The following is a 16283-nucleotide window of genomic DNA, read 5'->3' on the forward strand; positions in this document are numbered from 1 at the left end:
CCCCCGCCCCGCTCCGCGGCCGCGCCCCGCCCCGGACCCGCGGCCCCGCCGCCGGGCACCCGCCATGTTTGGTGAGGGCGGCTCGGCCCGTTGTTGTTAATGGCGCGCGGGGGGTCGCACGGCTTCACCCCCGCCGGCGGCCATGTCTGCTGAGGGCAGGGCGGTGCCGGGGATGTTTAGGGGGCTGCGGGCAGCAAGCGGGCAGGGTGCTGCCCGTGGGCTGGGCAGACGCCTCAGGATAGGCTCCACAGACTGAGACAGCCAAGCAGTGTGGCCCGTGGTCCCCTCGGCACGGAGACAAGCTTTATTGTCCTTTTCCTGAGGCGCGTTCCCAGTTTCCCCACCACCTCAGTGTGACCTAACGCACAGACAGAGCTTGTGGTGCTGCCGGGCCAGGATTTAGGGGAGGGAAGTGACCCCCGTCCTCAGAGCAGCCCGTGACCAGGACTTGCGTATCTGGCACAGCAGGAAGGCGGGACAGACCCGGCTGCACCTTCAAGGAAGGACTCCCTCCGTGCCTCCGGGCGTGGCGGCACACCTAGCAAGGAGCAACGGACACAAGCACAAAGGAAAAGATTGCCGGGAGGACCTGCTGTCTCCTTCATTTTAGGCTAAGGAGAGCGCGAGCCGTAGACGAGGATGGCCGCAATCACGCCGATGATGCTGAAGAGGATCTTGAGGATGCGGGGCAGGGCGCTGGGGCGGGCCCTGCCTCGGGGCTGCAGGGCTCTGACCACACGCTGCCGCTGGGTCAGGATTGCCTCCCTGGCACCCGCCCACGCACCCGGGCCCCGCAGCCGGTACTGGTACGGCGTGCAGGGACCGAAGGCCACCTCCAGAGCCAGCCTGGGGTCCGTGAGGAAGAGGGTGAGCAGGTTGGGCTTGACCCCCAGCTGGCAGGCGAGCTCGTCCATGTAGGGGATGTAATCCACCTGGATGGTGTGCCGCTGGCTCTTCACGTACCTGTGGGCAGGGAGGAAGGGGAGGCAGGTTTGGCACATGAGCACGGGGGGAAGGGTGGCAGAGGTGATGCTGTGCAGGGTCCTTACCGCTTGGCCATTTGGTCCTTGGTCTCTGTGATCTCAGCCAGCATGTTGGCAAGTGGCGGCAGGTCCTGCAGCCCTGGGGAAGAGGAGGCTGTAGCTGGAGGGAGGGCTGTGCTCCCACCACCGTCTGGATGGCTCAGCCAGGCCTCTGCTTGAACATGGAAGCCTTTGGGGCTTTGGGGAAGTGCCACCACCTCAAGAGCAAAGTGGGAGGCATGGGCAAAGAAAGTAATGGTAGGAAAGGAAAGGGAAAAGGTGGTTTGCAGGCAACAGGACCTGTTAGCGGCTCTCACAAGAGATGATCAATGTAAGACTTGTTGCAAAATACAGTGCTGGTTTTTGTCCTCATGAAGAAGCAAAAGGATGATTAAAAGGTGAGTGTGAGGAGACAGCATGTGAGGGGAGGCCACCAGCTGAACACCTCAGTCTTGGTGTAGCTAGAGAAACCTGGCTGCATCCCCCCAAACTGCCTGATTTACCCTTGAAGACTTGCGTGGCCCAGCGACTCTGGAGCTCAGAGATGGGCATGATGGCACCCAGGGGCTGAATGAGGCCGATGAAAGCCAGCGTTGGCTTCTCCAGGTCAGGGGGGAACACGAATTTGTAGAGGGAGATCTGGTTCTGCACCACCTTCACACACCCCTCGAGGAAAGGGAAGGAGAAGCTGTATCCCGTGGCAAAGACCACAGCGTCAATGTCTTCCCTGGTGCCGTCCTCAAAGATCACAGATGTCTCTGTGAACTCCTGGATGTTCGGCTTCACCCGCACCCTGCCTGAAATGATGCGGTTGGGCAGGTCGTCGTTGACGGTCGGGTGCTGGTCAAAGATGCTGGAAGGTACGGACAGACCTTGTATGGGCCTGGGCAGTGAGATGGGCAGCAGGATGGGCATTGCTGGGACAGGTACCCGGGCCAGGTACCTGCCAGGGCACTCACCTGTGCTGGGGCTTTAGGCCATAGAGTGTGTGGTCAAAGCGGGCATTCAGCTTCCTCTCCACGAAAAAACTGGTGACCTTTTGAGGCAGCAGGCTCGTGTAGAGCTGCCTGAAGCGGTTGAGGTAGCTGAAGTCAAAGGGGTATCCTTTGTCCGCCACCCGGTGTAGCACCCAGGTCCCACGCTTGGTGCTGAGAAAAACCTGGGAGAAAGGAGAAGAGAGGTGGCAGCATGGCAGCATCCTGAGACCAGGCTGGACCATTGCCATGTTCCAAGGACAGGGATGCCAGCACAGCTGCTGGGACCACAGTAGACACCTCCACCAAGAGGGGATGTGGTGCTTGTGGCCGGGTGCTGGAGGGAAGGCAGCCTGGAGGAGGTGGGGAGGGGATGATCGGTGTTCTCCCGGGTCTGAATAATAAGCACCCCATCCCTGTTGGCTCTCCCAGCAGACCTGTTTGGCTGTGTGGCTCAGCTCCACTGCGATATCGATGCCTGAATTCCCGGTGCCAACCACGACCACCCGCTTTCCTGAAAAGGGTTGTGGGCTCTTGTAGTCCCGGCTGTGCAGGTACGAGCCCTCAAACTTTTCCAGCCCTGGAAGAGAGAGGGAAGCCATGCTGGGCTGGGATGTGGGGTAGGAGGGTGGCTGCCCCCTGATCAGATTGGTGGTGTATTTTGGGAACAGGCTGGGACCAGCCCTGGGGTAGTGCCCAGAAAGGTGGTGGCATCTCCAGCCTGAGAGATTCTCGGTGTGGCCCTGAGAATCCTGCTCTGGCTTTGGGGCTAGCCTGACTTGGAGCAGGGCTTGGACTGAATACCTCTGTGCTCCCATACCAAAATCCTCCTGCAGTTCCTGTCTGGTGCTATGCACTGAGGGTAGAGGAGCAGCTGGGGTTTGTACCATATCACCAGACCCTGGTGATGGTGTCCTCCAGCCTGTTCCCCAGCCAAAGAGGGTCTCCACAGCTGAAAGCCCTCCAGGCATTTTTGCCTGTCTCCCAAAGGAGAAGGCCAACACGAGTGCTGAGCTCTCAAGCTTGGTGAGGAGCTGGAGAGCCTAGCATGTGCTTGGCCAGCAGTGTGGAGAGGGAGCCTGTCTCTGGTGGGAGAGGCACACTGGCAGCTGTGACATCTGCCAGCAGGATGCTTTGGGTGCTCATGCAATCCCACCTGGTGTGTTAAAACTTGAGAGGCATTTTTGGTAGCACCCAGAGCAGGGTGGAGGCTGAGCTGGAGAGGAGGATGGTCCCAGGGGTGTCAAGGACCAGGCGAGCAGCCCATGGGGCAGTACCTGGGAAGGTGTTCAGTGGGAGATGTGCATCGGTGTGGTGCCCGCTGCACACCAGCACAGCATCGAAGACAGCAGCCTCCTGCTTCCCCTCGCTCTCCGTCACCACCTCCCACTGGCCCGTGGTGGCAAAGTCAGGGCGCTTGGACACGCGGCACACGCTGGTCTGGGTGCAGGGGGAGTGGGCGTCAGGCACCCTGCGCCCCCTGGCCCCGCTGCCACCACCCCCTTGGCCCCCCAGCTCTCACCCTGAAGCGGATGTGGCGGAGCAGGTCGAAGCGCTGGGCGTACATGCGGAAGTACTCCATGATCTTGGAGTTGTGCATGTAGTTGGGGAAGTCCTCGGGGATGGGGAAGTCGCTGAAGCACATCATCTCCTTGGAGGTGTTGATGATGACAGAGCGGTAGATGCTGGCACGGCCGTCCTCGGGGTTCTCCTGTAGGAGTGGGTCACGGCTCAGCACTGGCCAGGGACTGCAGGGCCACCTGCCTGCCCTGCCTGGCACATCTCCATGCCTATGAATGCTGAATTAGGCCACAGGTGATCATAGCACCCATCCCTGCACTCTCCCATCAGGGAGACTACCTGCCTCAAAAAATGGGGAAGAGGAAGCTCTGGGTTTGTGACAACCAGGCAGTAGTGATAGCATGTCATGGTGGTCTCGTGCCTCAGCTTCCCCACTCCCACTCGTTGCCCCTGTGAGGTGGTGCATTCCTGAAGCTGCCTGTGGTGTCACTGCCGCAGCTGCCACATCAGGTCTCACTGGTTGTGGAGCCAGCTCCAGTGCTCCCTGCTGAGTGGCTGCTCCTGCTTGACAGGTCTGTGCCTTAGCAGCTGGATGCTGCTTCCCTGGCTTCGCTGCACCAGTCCCATTCCTGACCCATCATGGGCAGGACCAGCAGGCTGTGACTGAGCCACTCCCAACCCCACACTGGTGTGGTGCCCATGTCTGTCCCCCCAGCCTCTCCCACCCATATAACAGGGCATGGTGGGAGCACTGGTATTCTTGTTGGTGGGTCCATGGGGAAAAGTCAGCAGCCTTATTAGGTGGGTGCAGAAACAAGCTCCCAGGCTTCCCCTGAGACAGGGAGAGCCAAGGCACAGAGGAGGCAGCACTTGGTGCCTCTGCGTGGGTGAGCAGCACAGGAGCAGGGAGGGGAGCAACAGTGATTCCAGGGAAGGGCTGGAAAAGACAGAAACTGGGACAGACAATGGGGTCAGATAGGACAAGGATATGTGGGAAAGGGCTGGAGGGGACCAAGAGCAAATCAGCAGAGCAAGGGGTGGATGAGACCAGGAAGGGAAGGATGGGAAAGAGGAAAGCTGAGCTGGGGGGAGTAAGCCCTGGGGTGAGGTCCTTGGAGAGGGTCCGTGCTGCTGCTGATGGGAAGGAGATGGGTCCCATGTGCCCAGCATACCGTCTGGCACCACGGGGACCTTTTGCTGCCAAGCCATTTTACTTTCCTGTCGTTTAGCTTGTAAACCTGCCTGGCACACGCTTACAAAGCAGGGGAGTGGTGCTTTGTTATCTGCCAAGAACCGATCCCAATCCTATCTGTGCTGCTGCCATGGGGCAGGCTGGCACGCATGGGGCTTACCTCGAAGCGCCAGAGGCCCCCGATGTCCTTGCTCCTCTCAAAGCAGGTGGGCTCCAGCCCCTCATCCAGGCAGCATTTCAGGGCACACAGGCCAGAGGCACCGGCACCAATGATGGCTACTCTCTGGGGAGCCATGTCCCGCATTCTGGTGTTGGCAGGGATTCCGGAGAAGCTGTGGCACTGAGCGGGTTGCAGAGCCTGGCGGGCTACACCAGGAAGGGCGCTCAGTTTGGGAGTGAGTGTCCCTGTGCTTCCTGTGGGTGGCCAAGGACAGCTAGGGTTTCATAAGATGTGTTTCTTCTAGACACGATCTACAGGTTCCCCCCACCACTCTGCCACTCCCCCTATCTGTGCCTGCCCTCCACAGGAGGCTCATTGGATTCTGTAAGCACTTGATGATGCTGGCACTGCCCCGGGACTCGGTGGGCAGGGCAGAGATGTGGCTGTGCTCCAGATTTCAGCAGGTTGTGGCATGGAAAACAAACTAGGAGGATGCTCAGGTGGTTGGCAGTCATGCCAGCCCAGGTGTATGGTGACCAAGACTCCTGTCACCACTCTGGGTAGCCATCCCACCCAGCCATCTTCTGGAGGGGCTGCATGCAGGTGATGAAGGTGGCACTGAACTGTGCTACTGTGACCCCTGGCACCTGCTCCTACATCACACACCCTGAGCGAGGCTGTCTTGCTGTGGATACACACAGGTGTGTACATGTGTACTGCTGTGGGCCAGTGGCACGAGGATGACCTCACACCCATGAGCATTCCCCTGGCACACAGTGGATCTTGATGTTGTCAGTAATAGGACAATGCTTGGCTGTTCAATGCATTTATGCAGTTAGGAAGTTTGCAGTGCCTTTGCTGCTTAGCTTTCCTGTGAGTGTGTCAGCAGTGGCACAGCTGGGTTACAGGGGACAGAAAAGCCCAGAGCGCTGGCTGAGAGGGATTGGATTTTACCCCGCATATGAGCAGGTTTCTTTCTCTGTCCCTGGCAGCAGCTCCACAGGGAGAGGCACAGCACAGGGGTCCAATCTTTATTTTGGCAGCTGGGGAGGTTCTGTGCATCCCGAGTTCATGGTGTGGTCACAATGGGGCCGTGCTAGGCAGGGGTTTCTGCCAGCACTGGGGTGCACAGACTGCTACGGGGCAGGGGTGGCCGGCCAGCCCCTTGGCACATTGCAAACCGTGCCCTCTCATGCTTGCAGGGCACCTAAAAGTAAGCAAAAACAGCAGCAAGGATGGCCACGGCCCCGACCACCTTGAATATGAGGGGCACAGCGAGGGCCGAGGGCCGTTCCTCCACGTGCCGCGTCTGCAGGGGCTTGATGATGCGCTGCTGCTGGGTCAGGATGGCCTCCCTGGCACCCGCCCACGCACCCGGGCCCCGCAGCCGGTACTGGTACGGCGTGCAGGGACCGAAGGCCACCTCCAGAGCCAGCTTGGGGTCCGTGAGGAAGAGGGTGAGCAGGTTGGGCTTGACCCCCAGCTGGCAGGCGAGCTCGTCCATGTAGGGGATGTAATCCACCTGGATGGTGTGCCGCTGGCTCTTCACGTACCTGTGGGCAGGGAGGAAGGGCAGGTGCTGGCGGCACAGCTGGCAGATGCCCTGTGCACCAGCAAGGCAGTATTGGATGGATTACCATGGGGAAGGATTACTGGGCTGAGGGTAGTGTGGCCAGTCATATCCCTGACATCTCTTGGCATGAACAAATGTGCCAGGATGCAGCCATGAGACAGGACGGGTGCCCACGGGCAGCTGTGCCCACAGCAGCCCCCTCCCTGTTCCTGTGGGGATCTTACCGCTTTGCCATCGCTTCTTTCTTCTGTTTGATGTCAGCCTCCATGTCGTGCCGCGGGGGCAGCTCATTCAGACCTAGGGAGGATGAGCCACAGCATGGGGAGGCTGCACCCTGCTGGCCACGGTGGCCACTCTGGTGCTGCCCTTGCCTGGGTGCTGTGCCCCTGCCAGCACCACCATGGCCAGTGGTCTGGCACCTGAGGCTTTTCTGAGCTCCTCAGGATGGGAAGGAGCAGCCCATGGAACACAGGGTATGGATGTCTCTGTGCCTGTCAGGCAAGAGCCCATCTCACCGTGAGGGCTGCAAGCCAGGATGCCACAGCCTCCCTGACATGGCTGGCACCATCTGCCCCTGCTCCAGGGCTTCAAGCTCAGGCTGCAGCCACGGGGCAGGTTTGCCTCACTTACCCTTGAAGACGCGAGTGGCCCAGCGACACTGGAGCTCAGAGATGGGCATGATGGCACCCAGGGGCTGGATGAAGCCGATGAAAGCCAGCGTTGGCTTCTCCAGGTCAGGGGGGAACATGAATTTGTAGAGGGGGATCTGGTTCTCCACCACCTTCACAAAGCCCTCAAGGAATGGGAAGGAGAAGCTGTATCCTGTGGCAAAAACTACGACATCAATGTCTTCCCTGGTGCCATCCTCGAAGATGGCAGATGTCTCCGTGAACTCCTGGACATTTGGCTTCACCTGCACCCTGCCTGAAATGATGCGGTTGGGCAGGTCATCATTGACGGTTGGATGCTGGTGAAAGACCCTGGAAGGTACAAGGAGCCATTAGGGCACTGGGGAGGGAGTGTCTCTGTTCTGTGTCCTGCTCTGGGGATGCTCATCCCCAGGGATGCTCACTGTCAAAAGGCTGGTCCCCCAGAGATGCTGAGCGGCTGCCCCTGCACTGGTGCCACCAAGGGTCCCTGGAGGGGGCAGTGGTGGTTCCCTTGAGCATTTCTTGGGCACAACACAGCTACTATCCTGGTTTCCAGACATAGGGAGCATGGAATGGTAAAGTGAGGCTGGACACAGAGGGAGGCGGTGGGTCCCTCCTGGGCAGGGGGAGTGTTTGCTGATACCTGTGCTTTGGCTTCAGGCCGTAATGCGTGTGGTCAAACCTGGCGTTCAGCTTCTTCTCCATGTAGTCACACGCCAGGGACGGGCTGAGCAGCTCCTGCAGGAATACCTTCATGCGGGTGGTTAAGATGGTGTCGATGGGGTAGCCCTGATCTCCAACGCGGTTGAGGATCCATGCACCCCGGCGGGTGCTGAGGAAGACCTGGACAAGGAAGAAGCATCACCTCCTGAAGGCAGTGATGGTCCTGGGTGGCTGCCCCAGGGGGGACATGTCCTTGCCCTGGGATCACTCTGTGCTGCCACACTGGGCAAAGACCCAGAGGGCAGAGGGAGCTGGTGATTGGCATCTAGCAGGGAGAGGTAGGGAAGTGCCACAGAGGCACCCTCAGCCTGGGGCTCAGGGAAAAAAATTGGGGTCCGTGTGGGACTGACTTTCAACTGCCACCACTGCCTGGTGGCTGAGACTGGCAGGTGCCAGCATGGCCAAATACAGTGAGTGCTGGGATGGAGGAGTGGCTGTGCAAGTGCCTTGGTCCTGGTGTCCTTGTGGAGCCAACAGTGTCCCAAGGGGGGCTGCCTTGCCCACCAGGACCCTACTCCCGCTTCTCACCTGCTTTGCCATTTGGCTGATCTCCACAGCCAGGTCTGACCCTGAATTCCCAATCCCGATAACAACGACCCTCTTGTCCCTGAAATCCTGAGGGTCCTTGTAGTCTCGGCTGTGGAGGTAGTGGCCGTTGAACTTCTCGATTCCTGTGAGCAGGGAGAAGATATGCCTGGCTTCCTTGTGCCAGGCTGGAGGATCACCCCCACAAAGACTGGAGATGCTCCCTCACCCCACCAAAGCACTCCTGGGGAGCATGGGAACACTCCTGGAGTCAAAGCAAGGCAGGGAAATGCTAGGGCTGAGAGGAAAAGCAGCAAGGAGAGTAGGGACTGGCACGGCTGAGCTTTCTGTGGTGTCTCCTCATTCAGTGCAGGGCAGTACCTGGGAAGGTGTTCAGTGGGAGATGTGCATCGGTGTGGTGCCCTGTGCACACCAGCACGGCGTCAAAGACAGCTGCCTCCTGCTTCCCCTCGCTCTCCGTCACCACCTCCCACTGGCCCGTGATGGCAAAGTCAGGGCGCTTGGACACGCGGCACACGCTGGTCTGGGTGCAGGGGGAGTGGGCGTCAGGCACCCTGTGTCCCCTGGCCCCGCTGCCACCACCCCCTTGGCCCCCCAGCTCTCACCCTGAAGCGGATGTGGCGGAGCAGGTCGAAGTGCTGGGCGTACATGCGGAAGTACTCCATGATCTTGGAGTTGTGCATGTAGTTGGGGAAGTCCTCGGGGATGGGGAAGTCGCTGAAGCACATCATCTCCTTGGAGGTGTTGATGATGACAGAGCGGTAGATGCTGGCACGGCCGTCCTCGGGGTTCTCCTGTAGGAGTGGGTCGTGGGTCACGACTCAGCACTGGCCAGGGGATCGATGGGGAGGGGTGGCCAGGGTTGATTGTGCTGCTCCTTTACATGGAGACCCTGCCCTCAACCTCATCCAGAGGACCCCACCGTGGCTGGCTGCATGCCACCCCACCAGACACCACGGATCCCTGGGGGCCACTGTGTTGACACGTGGCCGGCAGGGTTTACCTCAAACCTCCAGAGGCCTCCGATGTCCCGGCTCCTCTCGAAGCAGACGGGCTCCAGCCCCTCCTGCAGGCAGGCTTTGATGGCGCACAGCCCGCTGCTGCCCCCGCCGATGATGGCCACCCTCTTTGCCATGTTGGACTCCACCACTGGATCTCTGCCTGAGGACAGCACCGGAAAGTGGGGCTGGGAGGTGCAACTGTGCAGACTTTTGGCCCTGTGCACCAAAGAGGCCCCAAGTTGAGAGGAAACCCCCCCCGAAATTTGCCTGGGGTTTTGAAGCAACTGCTATTCCCCCCCAAGTGGGGACTGGCCACTGCTGGGTTTTGTACTATTGTGGTGTTGCCTGTGGATGCCCTGGGGAGAAATGCTACCGAGTGCCAGGCAGCCTGAAAATGTCCCCACCCATGCTAAGCCCCAGCGATGGAGGTACACCAGAATGCCGTGCCCCGTCATGGAGACCGACGGCTCCTTCCCAAGTGGGTGACAGCCCCTCTGCCTTGCCCTTCGCCCTCTTCCTTCCCCGAGGTGATGCCCGTCGTGCTGTCCCGGTGCCCACTGCGTGCTGACAGCCCGGGGAACACCCTCAGCGGGGACACCCTCAACCGGGACACCCTCCACCGACCTGCGGCTGGGGGAGCAGCAGCCCAGGGAAGGCGGGCGGCAGGCGGGGAGCCCCTCGGGGGTCTCTGCCGGGTTGCCCCGAGCCGTGGGGCCGAACCGCGGCCTGGCTTTGTGGTGCGCAGCGGTCGTAAGCGGAACCTCCCCCTCCGTCACTCCTCCCACGGAGCCAGGGGAAGGAAGCCAGGAGCCGGCTGGCTCCCGGCCGTCTGCTCTGCTTTTCCGGGAGCGACTGTCGCTACAGCCTCGACAGTGGGGTAAGGAGCCGTCCCGGGCACCGTGCGGGAACACAGACACGCAGCCGATCCCCGTGGCGTACGTGCTGAGTGAACAAACGCTGCCCTGAACTTTTACCTCTGGGATTATATGGATCAGCCCAACCCTGTTTATCCTGGTAGCCGGAGGCACGCGCGGCTCTGTCTGCTCCAGAGACACCCGGCAGCGCATCGCCCACTCCCCCTGTGCCTCTGGGCTGGGCGTGTCGGCACAGTGTCCCTATAGCCGCGGCTCACTCGTGGGCTGCCCCAGACCTGGGGCCAGCGGGACCCTGGTGCGAGGAGCACCGCACTGTCAGGGTGTCACTGGTGCCAGGGTGGTGGGACCAGTTAGGGAAAGGCTCTCCCCGACAGCAGGAGGCACAGACCATGTGGATCCAGAGCTTGCTGTTGGCTCCTGGCACACTCAGCCAGACAGCTCTTGGGGACTGCAGGGGAAATTTGCTCTCTCATGTCCAGGGAACTTCGCCCCAGAGTTGAGCAAGGCACAGGGCTGCAGAGGGGTCAAGATCTGCAGCTGAAATGGCTTTAATCTTCTAAGCCTCACAGTATGTCTGCAGTAAGTTTAATAAAGCTCTTTCTGTACCTTGCTGTTGGCAAGGGCTGATCTCTGCCTGGGGCAGAGGTGCTGAGCTGCCAATCCGCACTCTGCCTGCCTGTCAAAAAGCATCAAAAGCATCTTACCAAGCAGGGGGATCAGCACGGGTACAGCAGTGTGGCAGCACTGGCAGTACTACTCTCCCTGCTCTGCTCTCAGCTGGCTTCTGGATCTTCTGCAAGCTCTGCACAGATTGCCCAAGGGTGATAAGTACAGGAGACCTCTGAACTCTCAACCTCACTGCTGTCCTATTAAACCTTTGTGCAGGTTGCCTCTAAACTTGCTCTTCTCCCTACAGGAGGTTGCACTGCTCTGGACTTTGCCGTGCTGTGCTTGGGCTCATGCCATGGCATTTTGGTCAAGACCAGCTGGTTGATGTCCACGGGAACGTTACAGTTCCCCATGCCTGGCAAGCACCCAGGATATACAGCGTGGGGGGCAGTGTCTGCTCTGGGCTTCCACAGAAGGCAGGGGTGCCATGGGACAAGCAGAGCAGAAAGCACCAGTCTCCTCCTTCTTATCAGTGGGTTAGTACTCATCTTTGGAGGAGCAATGACAGGTGACAAGCACAGGAGGAGACCAAAGTCTCTTTGGTGGAGGTGGGGAGATGCAGAGAAGAGGTGAGAGGGTGGCTGGGCATCCTGTGACCCAGAAGGGCTGTGCACTGGTGGGTGCCACCAGGCAGCTCATGGAGGGTCCTGCAAGTGAGTCAAGGGCAACTTTTGGCACACACATGGGCTTTGGGAACAAGCCACAGGTGTGTGGATTTGCTGTTGTACTCCTCCATGACCTGGAGAGGAAGACCCCAATGACTGTAAGAATCACTTGGATGAAATGCACCCTGTGTTTGGGAAGGAGCAGAGGTGTTTTGGCACATCTCAACAAGCTCCGATCACCTCAAACTCTACCCACACTGCAGTGTGCCACCTGTCTGTGCCCCTGCAGCCACCACAGGGCTCGTCTCTGCCTTGGGGCAAGAGGGCTGGCCGGAGTGTCCAGGTGCTGCCATGCACATGCTGAACTGGCCCAGCCGGCTGCCAGGCATGCAGTGCAACCCAGGGGATTATTTTTTTGGTCACTGGAGCAACAAACCCACATCTGGTAGTTTCAGTGGGTCAGGGCTCAGCTCTGGGGGAACTCTGTCAAGCACTTTCATTTTGGCCCCTGTATAACTGACAGTGGGTGACAGACAGTAACAGGGTGCTTGTGCCTTTGGCCCTCAGGCTGCTCCTGCACAGTTCACCCAGGGGAACAGCACACTTAAACACTGCCTGGTCTTAATATGACTTAATTGGTGCTTTCCAGAGCCTGAGTGCATCAAGAGACCTCAATGACCACAAGGAGCCTCAGCTGGACCCAATCACCCCACCCACATGCCAGGAGTGCCGTTTAAGCTCATTATTTAAGCTTAGTCTAGAACCTTCACTCCCTGCTGGGCTCTGGTTCTTCTGCTTTTCTGGCTCAATCTCAACCCCAGCTCATTACAGAGGCTCCTTGTGGTCCCCTCCTGCCAAGGACAAGCAGCCCTCTGTGAAAAACAGACCAACGGTGCCAGGGCACGTGGTGGTTGTCAGAGCCTCTTGCTTACCTGCAGGAGGTGCAGGTAAGGCTCAGACCTGAGGCTGCCCTGCAGCCTGGGAGAGGGTATATTGCTGGGCTGTGAGGAAGGGGCTGGTTCTCCAGAATGCTGTCTGCAGCCTGGGAACATGTTGACCACCAGGAATTGCTAGGAATGCACTGTACCCCCTGGGAAACTGAAAATCCTATGGAGAGGAAGAGGAGCAGGGAAGCTCTGCACAAGGGCTTCAGGAGTAGGCTGCTGTTGGGAGCTTCTTCCCCTGTTACCCACTGGATGGACCAACCCTTCAGTCCCACTATCCTTTCCCCATGAGACTGGGGGCCAGGTGCCTGTGTCCTCATTGCTCAATATCTGACCTCAGTGCAGTACTTAAATTGAGAGCAGAAAGGAAAAGATTGTTTAGAAAGGCAGAGCTATTTATAACCCTGAGGACAGACCCCCACAAGCCCCTCCAGACAGGTGTTATAGAGCAGGCTGCACAGGATATGCTTATGACAGCAGCATGATCAGTGTATTTATAGAATACAGATACATGGGTGATTGTAGACAAACCTCTGCAAAGTCACAGCTACCACATACACCATGGGCTATTGCAAGTGACCAGCCAGAGCATGCAGATTCACAGTATCATCAGCAAGCTGCCGGATGAAATGTGCTGAGCCCTCCCCAGGCTCTGCAGAGACTGTTTTTTTTTTTCTCACAGAACAGTCAGTGCAGCTGTTTGGCCAGTGCAGACCCTGCCTGACACCTGACCAGGAGGGCAAGACAGCACCAAACATCCAAGTGCAGACCAGGAGCCTGCAGCACCGCTCGGGTACAAGTCTTGGCCAGACTGATGGGGTTGAGGGTGCGAGTTCAAGTCTCAGTATCCCCTCCCTTTTGCGTGCTTAGGAAACCAGCGCACGCCCCTCCTTTGTGAGGAGCCCGTCTGTCAGTGGTCCCAGAGCGCGAAGAGGGCGGGCGCGTTGAGCGGGGACAGCCAGCAGTGCTCCACCACGCTGTACAGGGTGTAGCCCAGCACCAGCCCGAACAGCACGTCCGTCATGTTGTGCCTGCCCAGCATCACCCTGGAGATGCTGACGATGAGGGCCCAGAGCACCACGAGGACGCGCAGCGGGACAGCGAGCACCAGGTGCCGCAGGACGAAGCGGCAGACCAGGGCGGCGCGGGTGGCGTGGCCCGAGGGGAAGGAGTACTTGTCCACCGAGATGGTGACGAACATGTCCATCTTGTTGTGGGTGGGCCGTGGCCGCTTCACCAGCCCCTTCACCACGGCCACCATCACCAGGTCCAGCAGCAATGCTAGGAGAGACAGGAGCAGTGGGTTACTGAAAGCACAGCTGTTACCTATGAAAGCGCTTGGCTGCCCAGACCTGCTAAGAGAAGGCAGTGTTTCCCATGGCTGCAACACCCAGGCAGGGAGAGCACAGCACTCGTCTGCACTTGGCCTTCTGCAGCATGACCACATCCTCAACCTCTGCTCCCTCGTGCACCACCAGACCATCTGCCTGCCACAGCCCAACAGGGCTCTGCCAGGGCTTTTGTGTAAAATCTGATCTCACTGTGACTCTGGGCTCAACCTGCCCCATAACCTGAAGGCAGCAGAGGGACAACTCCCTTCCTGGCGGTGCTGACTCAGCACTGTTCTGCCTGCCCTGGTGACTGGAGTTCAAACGTACCGGGTGAATGATCAACCTGCTCCAAGCACTCAGCCACAGCTCAGTGTGAGGGGCTCTGAGCTGGTGTGGTGCCAAGGGTCCTGGAGTCTGGCTTCTCCCTGCTGCTGGAGGGAAAGCTAACTGTGCTTTGGTTTTCAAGACTAAAGGATGATTTATGTAACAGTGGCTTGCCCCTGAGAGGTAAAGGCTGTTCTGGTAGAAGATGCAAAGTACCTGTGAGAAGTGTTCAGCCAGTATTTGGCAAGAGCAGCTCCTCGTGCAGGTCAGAGGGTACTTTCTCTACCCCTGTGAATTCTGCTTAGCCCTCACAGCAAGGGCTATTCTTCCAGGGAAGTCATGTAAGAGACCAGCTTCTGCTTGTCCTAAGGCTTATTTCTGGACACCAAACCTTTTGGTCACTTCAGTTCATTTCCTTTGGTTAATCATTTCAGAATAAATATTTTTTTTTCCTACATGTAAACCTAGATCAATGACTTTTTCTCTTTTTACATAGGATTTGGGAGATTAAGCTTGGACACAAGGGAACCCTCCTTCCCCACACAGGTGCTGCAGTTCTGGCTACAGGGCCCCAGAGAGGTGGGTGGCTCTGGCCCAGAGTATTGAGGGCTGGACAAGGCTCTGGTACGGGGACAAATCTCCTTGGAGAAGTTAGGCTGGAGGCCTCCCGGTCCTTTCTCACAGCTCTGCTGTGGGACTGTAGTTTAAACATGTGCTGCTAGATGAGAAAGATGCACAAACCTATGTACTTCCCACCAGGCAAATTTCAGTTTAGATTCTAAGTGTGAGATACTAATTACCTGCAACTTAATACAAGAGTAAGAACCTGAAAAGGTCTGGTGCTCTGGAGCTACTACAGTTTCTAAATGAGCAGAAATGAAGACTCTATACCTAGGATACTCTGTGTGTGTGAGTGTGAAATATTACACAATGCAAGATTAAAATGCGTGCATTAAACCAAATTTCCTCACTGGCTGATACACATCAATCCACGAAGGCACTGTCTAGGCAGGGAGCCAGGGGTGCAGATGTCTGTGTGCCAGAGTAGCTTTTCAGGGAACGGGCTGGTGTCTCAACACTAGAAAGCTGCACCTAGAATGCAATGTTCTGATAAACTTGAAGAGCTACAATATTCCATTCATCACCCTGAGAGCTTTGTGCAACTGCAGGAGCAGTGCAGCTGTCGGGAGTTTTGCGTTGCATGGTGGGAACTCTGACAGGTGAGCCCTACCCGTGTCACCACGTTTCCAGGGCTGCTGCCTCTAGTGCCAGGCACCCCACATGGGTCTGCACGGGCCGCTCAAAATCAGGTGCCCTCGGGGCTGTGGTTCACCAGCTCTGCGCCATTCATTGTGTCCCACCCTCCCCGCTCGGCTCCATCAGCCCCCGGGCGAGCCCCGCGCCTCACCGAAGAGCAGGTTGAGCAGCACCTCCCTGGCCGCCGAGCTGTCACTCTGGCAGAGCCCGTAGAAGGTGCCGAGCAGCCAGGGGATGCCGTGCCCCGACACCTCGATGACCTTCATGAGCGGGCGGGCGCTGCCCCAGGCCGAGCCCTCCCCGGCGCACACGCCCAGGCGCTTAGAGGCCCAGAGGTCGATAGCGAGCAGGGAGCTGAGCGCGATGCCCACGAAGGACGGGTTCAGCTTCATGCAGTCCTCCTCCGGCAGCGGCGCGGCCGCCGGGGGCTCCCTGCGGCGGGACGGGCTGTCGGGGGCGGCAGGGCCGCGCTGGCTCAACGACAGGAACTCCAGCCGGCCACCGCTGCCGCCCGCGCGGCGCTCGCGGCTGCTCCGGGGGCTCGGCATCGCGGCGGGAGGTGGCCTGCGGGAGGCGGGCGCCGGCCACCGGCTGCCGGGCCCGCATGTCCCCCCTGCCCGGGGCCGCTTCCCTGTCCCTCGCCGCCGCTCCCGGAGCGCCCCAAGGACGCGGCGGTGCCGCCCTCCCTCCTCCGCCCCGGTACCGGGCGGCCCCGCCGCCGCTTCCGCTTCCTGTTCCGCCCGTGACGCACGTGGAGCTCCCGGCGTACGGCGGCCGGCGGGGGCCGTAAGAGGCGCGGCGGCGGCGCCTTCGCCCTGCCGGCGCCGGTGCGGGCGCCGCGCTGCGGGCGGCGATGCGCGGCGGGCGGGCACCGGCACCGGCCGCCCCCCCGGCCCCGCGGTGACGGCGGCCCCGC

At 59.4% G+C, this 16283-nt stretch overlaps 3 protein-coding genes and 1 long non-coding RNA gene across 6 annotated transcripts; 1 reads left to right on the forward strand and 3 right to left on the reverse strand.

The window, feature by feature from the left end:
- The first annotated feature begins 65 nt into the window (after window positions 1-65).
- Window positions 66-14558, forward strand: LOC116790968. Its single transcript, XR_004358571.1, has 3 exons — window positions 66-867; window positions 2432-2550; window positions 13138-14558. It is a non-coding gene; the product is annotated as an uncharacterized LOC116790968 (long non-coding RNA).
- Window positions 279-5711, reverse strand: LOC116790963 (dimethylaniline monooxygenase [N-oxide-forming] 5-like). Of its 2 annotated transcripts, XM_032696544.1 has the most exons (8): window positions 4870-5711; window positions 3519-3707; window positions 3274-3436; window positions 2434-2576; window positions 1982-2181; window positions 1526-1875; window positions 1050-1122; window positions 279-963 (listed from the first exon to the last, which is right to left on the reverse strand). In XM_032696544.1, exons 1-8 carry the CDS (start codon window positions 5011-5013, stop codon window positions 612-614), a joined length of 1614 nt encoding a protein of 537 aa, XP_032552435.1. In that variant the 5' UTR covers window positions 5014-5711; the 3' UTR covers window positions 279-611. The 2 variants fall into 2 exon arrangements, with proteins under 2 accessions (XP_032552435.1, XP_032552436.1); XM_032696545.1 differs by lacking the exon at window positions 279-963 and having other exon boundaries at window positions 1120-1390.
- On the reverse strand, window positions 5887-11049 carry LOC116790964 (dimethylaniline monooxygenase [N-oxide-forming] 5-like). 2 transcript variants are annotated; one of them, XM_032696546.1, is made up of 9 exons: window positions 10942-11049; window positions 9365-9522; window positions 8967-9155; window positions 8722-8884; window positions 8344-8486; window positions 7736-7935; window positions 7073-7422; window positions 6667-6739; window positions 5887-6422 (listed from the first exon to the last, which is right to left on the reverse strand). In XM_032696546.1, exons 2-9 carry the CDS (start codon window positions 9494-9496, stop codon window positions 6077-6079), a joined length of 1596 nt encoding a protein of 531 aa, XP_032552437.1. In that variant the 5' UTR covers window positions 9497-9522; window positions 10942-11049; the 3' UTR covers window positions 5887-6076. The 2 variants fall into 2 exon arrangements, with proteins under 2 accessions (XP_032552437.1, XP_032552438.1); XM_032696547.1 differs by lacking the exon at window positions 10942-11049 and adding an exon at window positions 9987-10126.
- Window positions 12921-16042, reverse strand: PLPP6 (phospholipid phosphatase 6). Its single transcript, XM_032696554.1, has 2 exons — window positions 15519-16042; window positions 12921-13736 (listed from the first exon to the last, which is right to left on the reverse strand). The coding sequence occupies exons 1-2, from the start codon at window positions 15913-15915 to the stop codon at window positions 13366-13368; spliced, it is 768 nt and encodes a 255-aa protein (XP_032552445.1). The 5' UTR covers window positions 15916-16042; the 3' UTR covers window positions 12921-13365.
- Between the last annotated feature and the right edge of the window lie 241 nt (window positions 16043-16283).

This window comes from Chiroxiphia lanceolata, chromosome 9, assembly GCF_009829145.1.
Source record: "Chiroxiphia lanceolata isolate bChiLan1 chromosome 9, bChiLan1.pri, whole genome shotgun sequence".
In the NCBI taxonomy this organism is placed as follows: domain Eukaryota; kingdom Metazoa; phylum Chordata; class Aves; order Passeriformes; family Pipridae; genus Chiroxiphia; species Chiroxiphia lanceolata.

Coding starts and splice junctions, on each gene's coding strand:
- LOC116790963 (XM_032696544.1), bottom strand. CDS start 5,013: ATGCGGGACATGGCTCCCCAGAGAGTAGCCATCATTGGTGCCGGTGCC. Junction 2,182..2,433: donor TGAGCCACACAGCCAAACAG/GTCTGCTGGGAG, acceptor CCTTTCTCCCAG/GTTTTTCTCAGCACCAAGCG. Junction 1,876..1,981: donor GGCCTAAAGCCCCAGCACAG/GTGAGTGCCCTG, acceptor CGTACCTTCCAG/CATCTTTGACCAGCACCCGA.
- LOC116790964 (XM_032696546.1), bottom strand. CDS start 9,496: ATGGCAAAGAGGGTGGCCATCATCGGCGGGGGCAGCAGCGGGCTGTGC. Junction 8,885..8,966: donor TCCGCCACATCCGCTTCAGG/GTGAGAGCTGGG, acceptor CCCTGCACCCAG/ACCAGCGTGTGCCGCGTGTC. Junction 6,423..6,666: donor AAAGAAGCGATGGCAAAGCG/GTAAGATCCCCA, acceptor CCCTGCCCACAG/GTACGTGAAGAGCCAGCGGC.
- PLPP6 (XM_032696554.1), bottom strand. CDS start 15,915: ATGCCGAGCCCCCGGAGCAGCCGCGAGCGCCGCGCGGGCGGCAGCGGT. Junction 13,737..15,518: donor GCTGCTCAACCTGCTCTTCG/GTGAGGCGCGGG, acceptor TGTCTCTCCTAG/CATTGCTGCTGGACCTGGTG.